Source organism: Barbus barbus, assembly GCF_936440315.1.
Source record: "Barbus barbus genome assembly, chromosome: 24".
Classification (NCBI taxonomy): domain Eukaryota; kingdom Metazoa; phylum Chordata; class Actinopteri; order Cypriniformes; family Cyprinidae; genus Barbus; species Barbus barbus.
Genome location: NC_136752.1, coordinates 15,851,764 through 15,871,077, shown reverse-complemented (window position 1 = coordinate 15,871,077; position 19,314 = coordinate 15,851,764). Strand labels below are relative to the sequence as shown.

Sequence of the window (19,314 nt, the reverse complement as noted above, 5' to 3'; positions counted from 1 at the left end):
TCCACCCAGCTTGAGTGAAGGGATCAGGCCGACAGCCTGCCGCTCTGAAGGTGTTCCACTCTCATTATAAACAAGTGGAAAATATATATTATAGTATTTAATAGTACTTTTGGCCTGGCCCTCCATTTATTTCGGCTCAGTTGTTCAGCTGCTGCAGATTGACTGAGAAACTGTTAAAAAAACACGCAGTCCTGAAGGAAAATAACAGAATAGGACGGCATGTTATTGCCTGCTGATGAAGAGATCTAGTCTAAACTCTTTGTGCTGTGAAAAACGCCACTAATAAATGCCAGAAAGATCAGACATAATAAGAACACCTAGAACAGGTCATGTCCTAGTTTTTTCACGCCTTCTTTGTTGGTTACAAGCACTTGAGTGTAGGCAGACATGTATAAATGTGGTCAATTTGCCCGTTTGAAGTGGCATCCCTTGAGGGTCGTCGTGTTTGCCGCAGTTTTTGGAATCAAAGTCCCAAATAAACATTTCTATGACCTCATAGTGGTGCATGACCACCACTTAAACAATGTAGGTCATTTCTAAAATATTGCTTTAGTAGTCTAGTACACTTCACTCAACCTCTGCCATTTCATTTCAAATTAATTTAGGTAAAATGACAATAATGGTTAGTGATATCACTGAAGGATGGTAATTCTTCTCAGGGAAGACACACTGAAGTCCTACTTAGAATGAAGTATCCTCTAAAATGATTAGCTCTTTATGAGGGCTCAGCTAAGAGCTCTATGTGGAGTCAGGTATACCATCGCTTACGCAAACCGTCATCTCCACATGACTACTACTGTGTAATCCCAATTCAGACAAAAGAATTCAATTAACTGATGCCATGGCAACATGAAGCTGATGAGGACTCACTAATGTGGCTGCTAAAATGCAATATGAAGATTTGGGTTTTTTTTCTTCTTCTTCTTGAGTTAAACAAAAATGAAGAAAAGTGCAATTAGTATGTGAACAACCTGGAAAGCCTGGCGCTATCACTCGAGACTCAGCTGAATGAGAATGTTAATGAACATTTTGTTGATTATAAATATTCAAATATGAATTCATACATGTGCACATGGCTCGGCTTAATCCTGCTCAGACGATGATATTCATAAGAGCAAAACAAACACCGAATATCGTGTCGTTTTCACACCCATGTGGGTTGATTTGAACTAGTTTAAGATATAGGCTACTTAAGAATGTCCATCCAAAACATTGCTAATTGAAGCTGGTTTAATAAGCCAATAATAAGCAACATGGAAATGTGCTACACAGGAGCTGCATCAAGGGTAAAGAGGATTAGAAATCATTTGCATAATAAACAGGCCAAACAACAAAAAAATAAATAAATAAGAAAACAGAGGTAAATAAACCTTGAAATGAGTCCTTGTCTACCTCCATCCATTTGTGATGCACAGAGTTTATTAATCAATATTTGGGGGGCATAATTACAGTTGTTTTACTCATTCTAGGAAATGGAGATTCATAAGTGACCTGTAACAAATGCATTATACGTTCAGGGGGTAATGAGGTCCCTTTCATGCTTTCATTTATCAGTGATTTGGCAAGTCATCTGAGCAGCAGGAAATTAACTTTACACTTTTTAATTGTGTTTTGTGTTTATCTCGATTCCTTGGCGCCACTTAAAACCCCAGCAGCTCAATCTTCATGGTGGACGTTTCTTGAGCAGTAACACATATAATGAATCAATGCATCCACACCCATTGCCCAGAATCAACAGGGCACTTTCCTTCATTAGGTGACCTTCTAAAAAACACAGCAGTCAATGTTTATCTGTGTTTGTCTGTCTCGATGTCTTTATACCTTACAGACCTCCTGCCCTTCACTGGCCAATCAACAAGAGTTTCATTTTTATTTTCAGAAAACACTGTGTATATTTGTCAAAGAAATAACACTTGTGAACAATCCCTGTTGTCTGTCAGTCAGAAATGTCATGGAATATGAGGCCTGAATGAATAAATAAGTAATAAAGGAATACATGACTTGATAAAACAAATACTGACACCAATAAATACTAATACTAACTAAATACTGATTAATTGTACTTATTTCTCACTTTGTGTGTTTATTGTCAACTTTATTTTTACCCTTATATTTATTTATTTGTAATTTCTAGGTTTGGACCTCAGTAGTGGAATACACACATATAGACAACTAGGTCATGAATTGTGCTAAATTTGTAAATGTGTTCATCGTTTTAACTTAATGTTTGTCTCTTTGGAGTACATTTGGACACAAAGCCTGGTTTTGTCCTTAATAAAATCCTTAATAGTAAGTGTCTAGAGATACAAGCAAACATACAAGCATAGCCTATATATATTGCAATATATATATATATTGCAACTCAAACTGTAATGTGCTGTTCGGTTAGTGACTAAACAATGTTTTGACATTGCAAGCTATGAGTACGTGTTTTAAAAAGAGCTGCCAGACACGACAGGCATGATGAGGTTTGCTAAAGATTTATCTGCTGATGATGCATTGCTCTTCAATGACTTGGGAAAAATATAAACGTTTCCTCGGATGTCGTGACATGCTTGCCTGCCCTACCCAAGGTTCAAGTCTTATCTTGATAGAGTAGGCTTCCGTGCAAGTGGTGTTGCAGGGAAAGGTATCTCACCAGTTCTCAAAAGTTTGTTTTGATGTACTCACCGTTTTCACTTTTCATTTAACCCATAGCGTTTTAAGTATTAACTAACAGTACAGTAATTCGAGCCGGACATTCGAATTTTATCTATTTTTCTTTATATAAAACGATTTTCTACATTGTCCAACGAAGTATTTAATCTTAAAGTTTCTGAATCCGTTGTCGGTTTTAGACTAATATTGAAGATCCGCCTTCGCTTCAAGATGATTCGTCCGCGTTTTCCCATCGACAGCCTTTCGCTCGCTAAATGTGGGTGTGCTCTCTGTCAGTCAAGATGAGTGACACGCCGCATGCTCTAAGCCCCGCCTCTCAGCTGCCGATGCTATTTGAGTGAGAGACGGCTGTTTTATTCACCCAGAGCTGGTTGCCGGAGCGTCGTCAATGGGAAGGGAACGCCGCGTTGGAAAAAGCGCACACTGTTTATCCAACTTTCAACTGCACCATGGTTTGCACCTCAGTTTCGTGTTTGTGGACTATATTTTGCCTTCATTTATGTTTTTATGTGAACACTGGAATAGCACAGAACACAAGAGAGGGTGAGTGCTAAAGTTTCCTTCATTGCATCCTGACAGCGCGAGCGCGAGAACGAGCAAATCAGTAGTTAGAGCAGATACAGTATAGACAAACAGACAGCCTTTTATATTATCACACATAAGACACCGATATACGCCTGACTGTGTGTCATATCATGAGTATATATTTCCTTGACGCGCAGACTTTCGCTAATCAGACACGAAGACGATTTACAACTGCATATCGCAACTAAACATCACAGACAATATTATCTGGTTAAGCTTAAACCCCACAGCCCTGTATCTCCTCATTATCACGTTCTCATTTTATCGGAAAACACTACGTGCTTTCCATTTACTGCAAAGAGACAACAGCAACACCAAAGTTGAAAAAGATCTGCTTGATGTGTCTTTGTTAACCAACCGGGCAGTAAGTAAACAGTCAATTCTGCAACTTGACTGCAACATGTATCACGCTTATTATTTTATAATACTCATGGGATCAGTTTCAGGTAGTAGCAGTAAAGGATTTGTCCGGGATAGAAACCTCCTGCAATAATTAAGCAATAGAAGTGCTTCTGTATTATCGGGTAGCCTACAGATTTAGGCATAAAGAGCAGTGTGTTTCCACCATACATGTCTGCACTGCAAATATGTATATCACAAATCAACATCGACTATATTAGCTACATATAGGCTAGTCTAAGCCGAAGGTATCTTGTGTGCCTCCTTGCTGAAATATGAAATTAAATAATCATTACATTCTGTAGCTATAAGGTATAAATAGATCCAGTTGATCTTATGGCTTGTATCTATGGTTTGCTGTAGTTCACTTACAGGTTTATTGATTACTGAACATACTCAATGACGAATTTATTTATCAAATTGATGTTATTTATTTTTTAAATTAAGGTTCTGATCTCAGCGAATACCCTTTTGAGAGTTTTTTATTTACAGTATTTAATCAAAAGATTAATTTTCATATTTAACCAGCTCCTTTTAGTCATACGAAAACCAGATAACGCTTCAACGAAATGCATTTAAATAACAAAACGGCGTTTAATTTCGCACGCGATGAAGTCGTTCTTGCGCTGCGCGCGCGTGCGGATCCGCATAATATTCTCACAGTTCAAACGAAGGAACTTTACCGATTTCTCGATCTACACCAAAGGCGAAAGCGTGCCCGTCGGTTATATTGACACACGAACAGGTGTCGCACAGGTTTCAGAGGTGCTGTCTACTGAAAATGGGTCAAACTCGCGCGCTCTCTCACATTTGGTTTGTATCTGCGCTCGCTCGCGATGTAAAATGCTACTGGAATATGAGCGAGATGTGTGGCAAACATTAATCACAATTAAAGATGCATTATTGTAAGTGTGCGCTTTATGTGTCGTCGGCAGTTATCCTGCTGGATTCAAAGGCGCAGCAGACAGAGCTGGAATGGATATCGTCTCCTCCAAGCGGGGTAAGCTGGAAACTTTACAACTTCTACTTTACAGCAAACATGTATGATTTTCATGTAATGCGCTTACTGCTTGTAGTATTTTGAGTGCAACCTAAAATTATGTGGTGGCATAATGTGTTGTTGCCCCCCCCCCCCATTTGTAAGTCTTTGCACCACATCACAATGCTTCTAAAACGCTAAACAATGGATAATTTGGTTTTACTTTATGCGAAGGTGGCTTTGTTTCTTCTAAAAGTTGTTTGTCGATCCTAAACTAGTTTTATAAAAGGTTTAAGGAAGGCGTAAAATACAGACGCGTTTGTTTTAAAGTCCTTCAACTAAGGCCAACTGAGTGATTTTCTGTTGAACTTAGTATATTAACTTGTTACATTCTTAATTATGATGTTTTGTTGTTTTTGTAAGTCTTAGGCGTTTTTAACAATTATTTAGAACACAAAATAATTTTGAAAAGTCATAACTAAAAAAGTAGCAGCAATTAAAAAGTTTAGACTTTTCATAGATTTTTTTTTTATGTTGTTAGTCGTGATTTGAGTGCATTGAATCTTATTTTACTTTAAAAATATTTTCATCTTTGTAACAACGTTTGGTTTTATTAATTTAACTAAATTGTCAGTTCTGCTCACTTTTATGAGTTATAAACTTGCAGTAATTGAGGTCAAGGTATTGTGTTTGTACAAATTAAAAACTTTTTTTGATTGTTAAAACAAACAATAACAGAAACCCAAACAACATGTGTCCAGCATAAATGGAATTTAAGCCCAGGTGAAAGTTGTTTAAAAGAAGCCCAGAAAATTACTTTTGCCGGTGTAACCTAAAGCAATCAGGTTGAGTCATATAAATTAATGTTTTTTACTGAATTAAAAGCAGTTATCAGTCATCACACACTAGCACACTTTTTTTTTGAGATGAACATTTTTATAATGGAGTTTAGAAATGGAAACATTCTGACTGGTAGTGTACATTGTTACTACTGGGAATGAGGTAGCCTAATTTCTGCAATACATTTATTAGATTCTTTTTTTTTATGTGTTTATAAGTGTTTGTATTGATCGACAGATACCAACAATTGTCAGAACTGTGCATATAATTGCAGATCACTAAAATGTTTTTTTTAAGTTTAAACGCTTGACAAGACAGGCATTTCAAATTCTCAGTTCATTCAAAAGATGTAAAAAAATGAAGCTCCTGGCTGCAGATGAATTCATTTTATAGCAAGGAGATGTGCATTAGTTCACACAGAGGCCAGTTTTAACACGCTGTAAGATTCTCCCTTGCGGTTAGTTCTGAGCATTTTAGTACAGCACACGATATAATGATGATTAACTGCTTTTTACTTTTCTCAGTGGGAAGAGATCAGCGGCTTGGATGAAAACTACACACCCATTCGCACATACCAGGTCTGCCAGGTCATGGAGCCAAATCAGAACAATTGGCTACGGACTAACTGGATTGAGAAGGGCGATGCCCAGAGGATTTTTGTGGAGCTGAAGTTTACCTTGAGGGATTGTAACAGCCTTCCAGGGGTGGTTGGCTCTTGCAAGGAGACGTTCAACTTGTACTACCAGGAAACCGACGTGGAGGTGGGCAGGAATATAAGGGAGAGTCAGTATGTGAAAATTGACACTATAGCCGCGGACGAGAGTTTCACTCAGGGTGACCTGGGGGAAAGAAAGATGAAGCTAAACACGGAGGTGCGTATAATCGGGCCCCTCTCCCGCCGAGGCTTCTACCTGGCCTTTCAGGATGTAGGTGCCTGCATCGCTTTGGTCTCCGTCAAAGTGTATTACAAGAAGTGTTGGTCGATTATTGAGAACCTGGCCACGTTCCCAGATACGGTGACGGGATATGAGTTCTCGTCGCTGGTGGAAGTGGAGGGCACATGCGTCAGTGACGCAGAGGAGGAGGCCGACAACTCTCCCAAAATGCACTGCAGCGCTGAAGGAGAGTGGCTGGTACCCATTGGGAAATGTATATGCAAACCTGGATTTCACCAGAAGGGAGATGCGTGTGAACGTGAGTACTTTATTTTAATTTGCACACATCTGTTGGCATGCATTAGAGCACTGCTGATTAACCTTACGCGAGACAGAAGGAAGGACAATGAAGCAATTAATAAGTTATTATTATGTGTAAGACTCGCTTATGTGTCCATTTACCTAGACAATCTTTGTTCCAATTGTTTGACTGAGTGCCCAAGCATAGAATTATCCCAACGCGAGGTAATTCATCCGAATTACAGCAAAGCAATGTTATAACAAAACAAACCATGCTGAAAAATACAAAGCAGATGACGAGTGATTAATAAAAAAAACATGCTTATTGGGCGGAGATAATAATGATGGATTAAATGTGGGGGCAAAAATCCTTGGCACGATAATTGGAATCCCTGTTAGTCATTTGATTTGTGGGCTCTTAATTTATAGCCTTATGCACGTTGACACTGGAATTAAATGATAACTAACACTCCAGCCTTGCTCTCAGAAACAGCCCGCTCTCTTTCTTCTCCTCTCTTATTCTCTTTCCATTTGGCGCCGAGCCAAACCAGTCGCTCGCAAACGACACCGCGTCCGGAGGAGGTTCAGCCCGTTGCCCGGTCCCTCTCTGGACCTTTCAAGTGACCCTGACAGAAAGAGAAAACCAACAGCGGAGCCCCGGTGTTATTTAGGAAGTGTCCGAACCGGAAATGAAATTACAGTCGCCTCTGATATACTCCGCAATTAATACTAAAACACTCCCAGTGCCGTCGCTGTCACTAATGGTGCTAAATGTTGTTTTTTTGGCAGACACATGATTAGGATCTGAGGGAGAGGACCTCTTGGTTTTGTGTGGTTGAAGTGGCCGTCCACTCTTTTTTTCGCCAATCTGGGTCACCTCCACATCTATAGATTATCAAGTGTGCAGACCAGTAATGATTTAACAGATATCTCCGGGAGGTTTGGATAGCTTTTATGCGGTGCATATACACATCTGCATCATTAAGTTATCATGTAAAGGGTGCTTCAGAACACTATTATGTTATTAAAAGCTAAAATGGGCAAGGCTGCTTCATGCTGAGAGGTTGTTGCAAAGCTGAAAGCCATTTCAAAAGCCAGAAAGGGAGCAAAGGAGAAAGTTGATGGTGCTTCCATGTAATATGGGCTATTTGGCACACATTAAGCATTATAAAAGGATGCGTTTTATGTCTTTTTTACAATTCCACCCTTTTTTAACGTATTAAACATTCAGGAATTTTTTACTCACTCAAAGCAAAAAATAAAGAAATAAATAAAAGTGAAATTTGCATGCAACGTTGAACTCTCAGAAAGTCTCGAATGCTTTTCCAGAGAATTAATCGCTGTTCGCAAAGCCATCTTACATTCCTCAAAAACAATGTTGCGTGTTTCTCTCCGAGCCGGCAACAAACAAACCCTGTCACCCATTTAGATTTCTGCCCCCTTCCATTGTCACTTTATGAGTTGTGCGTCGCTCTTGGCATGAGTGGCTGTGATATTACCACTGTAGTTAATCTAAATAAAATGAGCATGAGACTGCCGCATCAGCACTTCCTCTTAGCGATCCTCCCGATATTAAATTGCCTGTTCAGAGTTTCCCCTCGAGCACCAACCAGACTGAAAAATACTGGTGTGTTTTCCCCTTCTGCCAGAGAAACAGTAATGCTGTGCACGGTATCTGAGGCTGAAGGCCTGTGAGTGACAGGGGTCTTTTTAATATGGAGGACTGATCTTTCCAAGAGTATACAGCTCATGTTTCAGCTCTCGCTGTCTCGCTGTTCTTTCTCTTCCTCCCCTCAGGGGCTCGGCCAAGGCACTGTGACCCTGATGCCTTCAAAAGCTCCTGTTTTTACACCACCTTACCCTGCTCCGTTATAAAATACGAACTATTTATATACAGATACGCACACAAACAGATGCTCATGCATACGGGATAAAGTCTAAAATGTCTTGCATTAAAAATTGAGAGGGGTAACCTAAGGAGGGCCGTGAAAATGTGTGTTTTGACCGTGTCATTCATCAGATGCCTGATGGAGGATTGTGTGTCTTTAATTTTTTCCTCCCTTTTCTCTCTTCCTCTTCCTTTAGGTGGGTATTTGCACAATACACTCTTGCATCCGTTGGCAGAGTATTTTGATTGATTTCCTGCATAAACACAAGCTGAGCGGATGCTTTTGAATGTTGTGACGAGTCTTGAGCCACGAGTGCCATGTGTTTGGGATGCCACCAACTTTTAAAATGTCAAACTTCTAAAACTCTCTCTCAGCTCTTAAAGGGATAGTTTAACCAATAAATAAATAAACATTTTGTCATCAGTTATTTTCTTTCCTCTGTAGAACACAAAATAAGCTATTTTAAAAAATATACTATGAAAGTCAATGGGTCAAATGAAAAAAAGAAAGTCATACAGGTTTGGAACAACATAAAATTTTGGTCATCATTTACTCGCCCACATTTTGGATGAACTATCCCATAACTTTTTCTTTCTCTCTCCCTTGCTCTCTTCAACTCATTTCGTGGCACTCGTGGCTTCACCCCTTCCTGCTTTTCCAGATATCTGCTCCTCACAGTTACAAGAGTCAGTCTTATGAGTGATGGAAAAAAAGCAATTTGAAGTGTTCAGCAGCATGCCAGAGTTTATTTGCGTAGAGCTCAAGCAAAAATAGCGTCTATTCATTGCGAAGCTCTGTTCAACAGTGGCTACTCAGAGAAAATGGAGACACTAAGTCCTTTGGAAGCAGAAAAAGAGTCCTTGTAGACAGACATTGATCTCTTTGTTTTCGTTAAGCTTTTGCGAACAATCGTTGGAATGTATGTTGCTCAGTCACATCACGTCACGTTAATAACTGTATCTTGTCTAAAGAAATGCCTAATATTAACCGATAGTTGACCTGCTCTTCCAGTTTGCGTTATTTACAAGGCAAGCCTCTGTTTATTATTCTAAGGGGAAAAAAACAAGCTAGCATTGGCTATCATGCTAACAGGAGGAGGTACTGGCAACGGCAGGCGCTGACACCATCCATCTCCCAGATGTCAAATAGTTGGACAGAAGTTAGTCAAAGCCTGATGGATTGCCAGAACACAGAAGGAGGGCACTAGATGTGGAGACAAGCTGCAGAAGTAGCTGGGGTGGAGGGATGCAAGAGCAAGACCCAGGCTCAGCGAAGGCCGTGCTTTGCATTTCAAATGATGCCACCAGGAGTTGGAGGCGGGCAGATTGTTTAAAGCCCTGACACACAAGTGATTGATAAGGTGTGAAAGTAAAGGCTACAAACGGTCATCCGTTAGAGAACTGTAAGTGGGCTTAATTATTCAAACGGAGGTGAGTTCCTCGGGGAAGCCTGTTGGGTCTGAAGCTGTCAGGGTTAGAATCATCCGCTGATGGATAATGGCCTTCTCGCCCAGCCAGGGTCTTGGAGAAGAGCGGCGTGCTCTCGGAGCACTGTTTGTTTTTCCCCCTCAGTTTTGGCAGATGGAAGGTGGCTTTGAAAACGAGCGGAGCTGTCATTGTGTTGTGTTGTCAGTCAGGCCTGTCAGTTGGCAGCAGTCCAGTTATTGATGTGTTGTAGAGGCTTCATGTTCGCAATCACATTTCCTGTTGTTTCATTGGATCAAAAAAAGTTCTTATTTAAAATGACGAATGATTAACAAACTGTAATTTATAATTAAAGCACTAGATTCTCACTAGATTCTTATAAAAACAATTACAAGGCTTTTGACTGTGGAGAAAAAATATTTGCCAAAGCACAAAAAATAAATAAAAAATAAAATAAAATAAAATAATTTATTCTCCGAGGTGGCATTCTCACCACTTAAAAAAAAAAAAGCATGAAAAAAGAACACTGTGCAGTGAATTCTGATTCTGTAACAAATGATTCTTTTGAATCAATCCAAGCAATGCATGAAATAGTCTTGAACTTACAGGCAAATTAGTGGTTTTGACTATTGCATGAATTCACTGACAGAACTGTGAGTCATTCTTTGATTTGATCTGATTAATAATAGTTTAATATTTAAACTAATTAATAATAGTTAATAAAGATACTGAACTTATTAAAAAAGTTTTGTTGTAAAATGTTATATTATTGGTTTATTGGTTATTGTCTAGCATAGAAAATGCAAGGTTGAATTGAATCAAGTGAGTCGAATACACAGCCTTTTGCAGCTGTTCTTGGATCTAGACCACAGCAGATAACTGTGATTAAACATGAGCATGGACAACAGCACTTCTGAACAACCATCTATTTCGAGCGATTCTATCATTTGTCAACAAAGCTATTTGGCTACAAAATGATCCATTATAGGAGCCAGTGGCTCCCTTGTCATTTTCTGGAGTACTGGTTGTGATATTAGCACAGTAAAAAAGGACATTTTCATACTAGAACAAGCCTCCTAAGACTTCCTTCCTTGTCTCTCTCTCCCGCTCTCTCTGTAAAGGAGAAAAGTGTGCAGTTATGTAATAAGTTATTGATTTTGCTCTTAGGGAGAGATTGAGCTGCTGAGTCTCCTGCTCAGGCCGTTCTCCCAGAGGAGAGTCACTCTGACAACAGACCCTCCCTGATGCTCACTGAGTGTTAAGGCCTATAACCTGGTCACATATCACTTTCACCCGGTCGCCTCGGGCCAAAGCTGCTCCGAACACACACACACACACACACACATACACACACACACACACACACACGCACACGGCTGCTTTGTTGCTTTTAACACAGTGTCCGCTTGTCCAATTGCATCCATTAGTACGGATGAGCAGAGAGCAATTTGAAAAGAGAAGTGTGTGTGCCAGCGTTTAGGCAGCTAAAGGGGGTAAGCCACCCATAGTGCGTGTATGCGTGCATAAAAGATGCGTTTGGTTGGGTGTGTTGAGCTAAAAAGACTAAGCCTATCAAAATCTGCTTGTGTGTGTGTGTGTGTGTGCAAGGGTTGATGGAGATGTCGGGACCTGTTAGTGCTGCTGGAGTTGCGAGCAGGTCGGTTGCTGGTAGGAGGTCTTTGTTCAGAGGGGAAAGAAACCATAGAGCTGGCTCCTCAGGCAAGCCAAGGGTCAACTGCTCAGCTCATCCATCTTCCAGCCTGGCAGTGACCTGTCAGCTCGGCTGCTCACGTTACTAAGCAGAGCAGGCAGGCCTGCATTGTGCAAGCTTCTCTGTTTGCAACCATGTGTAAATGAAGTTAATATTCACTGACCCCATGCCCAGCCCGTGAGCGACCCTGGTGACACCACGGAAATCACAGCGTTACCAGCGAAATGACAAGGATTCCTGGCTATTCACATTGACTATTTATTTCGCATTGCTTCAGCGTTTTTGTTCTCGCTGTCAAAATATGTGCGTTTGATGTAATGCCACATTTCCCTGCTGAGTCAAAAAAAAATAAAAAAATAAAAAATTCTCTGCTGAGTCACTTCAGCTTTATTGTGTTGAACTGAAGTTTTCCATTAAACATGACAGGAATTACGTGTTCAACGCTGTTGGATTGAGGAAGCTCATGTTTTGCACTTTCCCATGCAAAAGCAAAGCGGAGTTTGTGTGCAGTATCTTAAAACAGATAATGGCTGGTTATTTTGCTAATTGATGTTTTGTCATTATATACATAAGACTAAAAGTTAAAATATATAATTAGTTAAAACATAAAAGATAAATATATATATATATATATATATATATATATCTATATGTTATTGGATGTTTTGTGATAATATAAATAGGACTAAAAATGACAGAATGTTAAGGGTGTTGGGTGAGTACAATTTAATAGTCAAAACTTTGTATACAGTACTTAGAAGAAATGTTTTATGTTATATATTACTTGATAAATAAATGAAAAAAAAAACATTTTAATGTAAACGTAAAATTTTAAACTATATGTATATATATATATATATATATATATATATTATTATTTTAACATTTTTGTTATAACTGAAATGTTTATTTTTATTTGTACTTGTATAATAATTTATTTCGGGATATAATTGCAGTTTAATTAATAGAAGCACTCATGGAAAAGGATCAAATTAATAAGAAGTTTTAAAATAAACATAAACCGTGTTTGCATAAAAGGCATCACTAATTTTATGTTTTTCGGAAGTCACAGTGTACTTTTACGATCGAATCCTCCGAGATCAATGTTTAAACAAATAGCATGCCTATTGAAGCTTTCCAAATTCACATTCGAAATCGTTCCACATTCACGGTGCTCTGCTGGGGCCGGGATGCTGTTTGTTAATGAGAAGCAGACTAAATTCTCTCCTGCTCATAAAATGAGATTAAGGAGAAGAAATGTCACACACACAGAGCACTGTCTCTTAGCCAAGTTATTACTGAATGTAACTCGAAGTGAACACATTGTGCCAAAAAAGAATCAATACAATTAGAAAGTAATGCTGTTCTTCTACTTTTGTGGGGACAGCTACGAGCGGCACAGTAATCAAGACTACATGAAACGATCATTTGTCTGAGGAGATGATTATTGGAAGATAGAAATGTGAGCCGCATGATAGTTTTTCATGGATCACTAGCGGTGATGCTAGGACTTGATTGAGTGCTGTATCATTTAGTCTCTATAGGGATAGAGCATGGTTGGCTTTGGGTGTGCGTGGATGTGCGTTTGTTCAAATGGGTGTGTGTCCGTGCAGGTTCGGACAGGTCACGGCTGTGTTTGGCCTCATAATGAGGGACGTCTGCCGGTTCGCCACTGTGCGTTCACTTAGTCACCTCTGTCAAAGCTGCAAAGTCATCCAGACTGTGTGTCTCGGAGTGTGTGAGGGATAACTTGCTGATGGTGGAGGTTTGATTTAGATCCGATTAGCTATGGTCATAGTGCTCTTAAGAAGATCTTTTGCTTTTCATCTTTCAAAAAAAGACCAAATTTTGGGGTTGTTTACCACAGTGACAGCTGTGCTTCACTTCAGCACTTCAGAAACACACACAAAATCATTGTTGAAATAAAAAGATTAAATGAAAATTTTAAGGGGGAGTTATGCTATAAATTGATATGTTTGCATGCACTAATTTTTGTCAAAATGAACAAATCCAATCCAATTTCAGAATTTCTTTGCAATCTGATTCACATTTTCAGAATTGTAGAGCCAAAGCTTATCTAGGTGCATGTAAACGTAGCTAATGATTTGTTGCGTAGTTTGTTTAGTGTTAAAATTTCTTTGTTTTTGATTTGCTAATCGATGCAGTAAATCAGGCCGAATGACGTGGAAGGGGGAATGCGGTTGCCTCAGGATAATGCTTCCATTTTCTATTTTTCAATCAGCCGCAAACAAGTGACCAGCATTTACACTTGGCAGGAAGCATTTCACCTGAGGCATTTTACATTTTTTTCTAAAAGGCCGCTTTGTTCTAAAAGCGCTTCTTTTCACTGTAAAAGTGACATTTCATGTTTCCGTCTTTTCCGCTATCACAGAACATATCATGTGCCAGGAAAGCCATCTGGGCAGATGCTATTGGGATGAGTTGAGGTGTTGTATTTAACTGAAATGGATCTCTCCCTTTTTTGGTCTGTTTAACAGCAATAACATTTTACAGATCCCTTCTTTCAGTATTTTGCCACAATTTTATGTCCATCCGGGCCGTATTTCGAGCGTAATCACATTTATTTGCAGTCTGCCTCACATGAGAAATGAGGAGCAAGTTGAAAGATCTCTTCTTGGCAGCGACGATGTCCACCTCCAGCCAACACAAATGTGACTGTCAAAGCATAATGCATTCAGCAGTAATTGCAGAGATATAACGTTCCTGCCCTATTCTGTTTAAAATATACATGTAAAAGAGAAGCATTTTTGTGCCATTGTGTTGTGCACAAAAGATGCCATTACATATGTAAAATGTATTTAGCTTAGCGGCATGCAAATTATTTTAACAGCTGCTTTTCCTGAAGGTATGTGCCAGAGCTTTTTCCTCAGTGTTTGTTTTAACTACTTTTTTAAAATGTTTTATTTTCATTCATGGACCTAATTTTCCAAAAAAACAGGTAATCTATTGTTAAAATGAGCATTTATGGCACTGATGTGACTTTTTTTTTTTAAGCGAACAGATGTTTTTTGGCTCGATTCATGATGTTAACATTTTAACTATATTTAGGAGAGGACTCTGACAGGCTTTGATCTATTCTTTCTTCACAAGTCTTTCTTGTTCCTCTCTGAGGGCTTCAGAGGGCATCCTGGTGTGTCCTTCAGCACAGTGTAAGAGAATGCTAATCTTCTCTTTGTTTCTGACGGAAAGCTACTTATCTCTCCTCTACACAGGTAGCTGCCATGAATGAGATTCTTGTCTGCATGTAAAGGAACACACCCCTAATCCAACCTGTTCGCTCCCAGTAATGCGTGGGGCACTGTGCGAATAGCGCCGAACAAGATCCATCTTTTAACATTTTAATCTGACATTTTCACAACCCTCCAATCCAACTTTTCGTCTTTTTTCTGTAACCGTTACGGCTCCCCGTCTCAGTCTAGCAGTTGTAGGAGAAATGCAAAGGCTACAGGGCCAAAACCGGACCCCATCCTGGTGTGTTGCTTTCTTGCTGCCTTTTGATTCTTCCCCTTTCCTTTATACCCTCGGCCTGTTTCCTGGAGTTGGGTAGATTTCTAGCCCTCTTAGGGGGAAAGATTAAAATACTTGCCACACAAGGGCTGACAGCATGGAAACGGGCTTTCTGTGAGTTGGAAAGGTTTTAGTTTCTCTCAGAGTGCTTTCATCAGGGGTGGAAATAATAGAATCTTTTGATAACTACTTCTTTTCATAGCCAGAAAGTGCACTATTCAAAAGTAAAAAATATAATGCTTATCTTGTTTGTTTACTTTTTTACAGCATGAGGCAGAGAAACGTTTCACTATAATTAATGTAAGATCATTTCAATAACTCACATAGATGCCCGGATGTCATCAGATAAACTATAGTTCTAAGCATTTTCAAGTAATGTGATCACATACTAGCATGCTGCTTAATATATACTGCAGAAATGTTGTTTGTGTGCTGTGCACAGTTTGAGCAAGTTCTATATGAAATATGCAGATGACCTACTACATTTGCCAAAATGTGCAGTATACAACAGCGCACGCTGCGTGAGATACTGCATCCCACAATGCAATGAGCTTGACTTGACCTTCCGTTACCAGTGTGATGGAATTTAATTAGTTGTTTTTTAAAACTCATTATTTGATTTGAATGTCAAATGTTTAGACATTTACCTATTTATTTCCAAGATGTTAGCAGGACGTCACTCATATATGATAATATATTGTATACGAGGTCATGTGACAATAAGGTGGCATAATACTTGAAACATTTATAGTTAAATAATATTCTAACTATTTCACTTACTATTAACAAGTCCTTCAAAAAGGCAGCCCCTCTGAAAAATAAAAGTACTTCTTTAGTCGTGACTTATTGTCAAGTATGGTGACCCATACTCGAAATTGGTGCTCTGCGTTTAACCCACACACACAGCAGTGAGTAGTGAACAAATATACACACACACAAATATACACACACACACACACACACACGGAGCAGTGGGCAGCCATGCTGCAGCGCCCGGGGAGCAGTTGGGGGTTCGGTGCCTTGCTCAAGGGCACCTCAGTCGTGGTATTGAGGGTGGAGAGAGCGCTGGACATTCCCTCCCCCCACCTACAATTCCTGCCGGCCGGGGGCTCAAACTCACAACCTTAAATAATACTTGCTATCTAAATGTGACATTAACTGCATGTTGACTTAAAGCATGACCAAACATTATTAAAATATAGCTGATTATTTAAAGTTTACTATAAAGTAAAACTTAAATGAAAAAACAGCTGACTATTACAAAGTGCACTTTTTAAACGTGTACTTGTGTGTTAAGAATCATTGTCATGAAAGTGTATTCTTTTGAGGTACAATTATGTGGCAGTAAAAAAAAATATATATATACACATACACACACACTATATTGCCAAAAGTATTGGGTCACCCCTTTCTAATGAACACGTTTGACTACTTTAGTCATTTCTATGAGTACAAATCTTAATGTTTATGCATATAATGATATTCTACGGAATTGTGTGCTTCTAATTTTATAGCAACAGTTTGGACAGGACCCTTTTCTATTCTAACATGACAGTGCCTCTGTGTATAAGGCACGGTTCAAAAAGACATGATTGATTCAGTCAGTGTGGAAGAACTTGACTGGTCTGCAGAAAGCCAAGTCCTGATCCCAGCTGAACACCTCTGGTGTGACTTTAAATGCAGACCTTGAGCCAAAAACTCACCAAACACCAATGACTTGGAAATAAAGGTGCTGTCATTTTTAGACACGTCCAAAACTGTTGCAACAGAGATGGAAATACAATTTTTAAATACATGAATTATGTTTCCATCTTTGTTGCCACAGTTTTGTTAGTGCCTGTTTCTGTTCTAAAGAAGGGGGTGTCCCAACACTTTTGTCCTTATAGTGTCTATACAAGTCATTGGTGTTTGGTGATGAGTTTTTGGCTCAAGGTCTGCAAGTTCTTCCACACTGACTGAATCAATCATATCTTTTTGAACCGTAGAATAGAAAAGGGTCCCGTCCAAACTGTTGCTATAAAATTAGAAGCACACAATTCCGTAGAATATCATTATATGCTTTAACATTAAGATTTGTACTCATAGAAATGACTAAAGTAGTCAAACATGTTCATTAGAAGGGGGTGACCCAATACTTTTGGCAATATAGTGTATGTATATGTATATACTTTTAATACTATTTACACCAAAAAATATATATTACAAGTGCCTATTCAATACAATTAAGCACACTTGTTTTTCAGAACAGTGTGTGTACTATGCAGTATTCTGTTAGTAGCAAACTACTGTTGCATTCTGAACATAGCCTTAGATCAGAAAATAATATACTAAGGTCTAAAAAGGGCAGTCCAGAAGTTTATAGGAAATTCATCAAAAGAAAGCCAACAAGAGAAAACAACTGACAAGACCAAGAGAAAAAACAGCACTTGCTTTAGGAAAGCCTGTGATTAGGACATTTCCTCACCCTCCCTAGAGGGAGGACTGTTAGAGAATTTCATAGTCAATACGCTAATTTTAGACAAGTCAGCAGTCTGTGCAGTTCAGCTGGACATTGTCTTGAATTTTACCTCTGGGTGGCTATTACATCTCTCGACTAAGTCTTTAAAAATGAGGAGGGATTTATTGCTGCAAAGGCCAAAAATAGTGTTAAAGCTGATTTTGAGGAAATCAGTATCTAAACCCTTCAGAAGTCTCGTTACAAATGTCTACACATGCTTTTTGTGTGACTTTCTTGTGCGGAATACATATCAGAGATTGGGATATTATAGAGGCAAAGTCTTCCTGCATTATCAGTGCCATGTAAGAACTGCTGAGAGAACTGTTTTTTTGCCCTTTAGCTGAACCAGAGGGCTTGACCACTGAAAGGTAAATTAGCGACGCTGGCACTCGCCGCTTGCTAAAGACTCTGGGAGGAATGTCAGGCTGTTTTAATCTCTTTCTCTGTTCTGTTTAACCTCAACCTGTATTTCTAAGGGGCTGACTAATTTCTTTGTGCAGTAAATGAGGTTGCTGTTGCCTGCTCTGCGTGCCCATGTCAACAAGCACATCCCATTAGCTTGCCTTCATGCTAGTGGCAGAGCTTGTCCTCACCAAGTCCTTCAGCAAACTTTTTAAACCCATCTAAGCTAGTGTTTTTCCTTTCCGTTTCACAATTTAGCAGCCAATCGGTTATGTTGGCAGAACATGTTTTCAATTCAGAGCCAAAATGGGCAGTTAAGTGGAGGATATCGTCTCAATGTCAGTTTCATAGATTGGTTAGCATGCTCTCAAGAGCCACTGGCACACGGGGTCATGTAGCGCTAATTCAGTCATGATTACATGCTAGCAGACATTATGCAGCATGGCAGAAGGAGGCATAATTGGGCAAGCCTCATCTTTTTCTCCCACAGAAATAAAGCTGTCAGGAAGGGGAAAACAAAGCTATCATTTATCTCTGCGGTGGCGGGTTAGTGCGTTATGACAATGGTAGCGTGTTTTTTGACTAGTTCAGCGCCAGTATTTATGCATCTGTGTTGGGAGGGCAGGAATTTGGGCCCCAGAAATGGCCGTGTTTGTGCATGTCACTCATAGTAAAACCAGAGAGGTGGAGTGGAGACAGGTTCTCAGACGGGCCCCCGTGTCAGCGCTACATTTGATTTGAGGCCTAATTTTCTGGTTGGTTGCTTGTATAAACAACTCGGGGATACTTGGGCTTCTCAGACGCCGCGATAAACAAATCCTGAACACACGGATGTAAAAATAAACTGCCTCCACTTCGGAGACGTAAAAAGCCAGTCGAGTCGGCAGTCGAGAGTCCTCCTGTTTTGGTGATTTGCGATGGCGCTAATCTTAGTGTGTTCACGAGAGAGCCGCTGCCTGCCCACAGCCAGGTCTTGAGCTCTCGGGCTCAGACAGAATCTTTTCCCCATACAGATCAGCTCAGAGCTGAAAACTAAAACTAACAGACACACCAGTTTACCAGGAAAATGGTTTCTGTCTTTCCTGTCCTGTTTCTTTTTTTCATCATCTTTTCATTCCTTCCCTTTCCCTTTCCCTTTCCTGTTCCCTTCTCTTTACTGTCCTGCTTCTCGTTTTTTATTATTTTTCTTTTCATTCCTTCCCTTTTTCATTTCCTTTTCCTGTTTCC

The 19,314-nt window shown here is 39.5% G+C and overlaps 1 protein-coding gene across 2 annotated transcripts in view; it reads left to right on the top strand.

Moving 5' to 3' along the window:
- Positions 1–3,003: 3,003 nt before the first annotated feature.
- LOC306843905 (ephrin type-A receptor 7-like) overlaps positions 3,004–19,314 on the top strand; it is an 83,470-nt gene continuing 67,159 nt past the window's right edge. The window contains exons 1-3 of one of the 2 annotated variants that reach the window (XM_079375612.1): positions 3,004–3,201; positions 4,578–4,642; positions 5,986–6,655. In XM_079375612.1, the coding sequence (XP_079231738.1) occupies positions 3,108–3,201; positions 4,578–4,642; positions 5,986–6,655 (829 nt within the window). In that variant the 5' untranslated portion in view covers positions 3,004–3,107. The remainder of the gene's footprint in view (positions 3,202–4,577; positions 4,643–5,985; positions 6,656–19,314) is intronic. The other variant, XM_079375613.1, reaches the window with a different exon arrangement.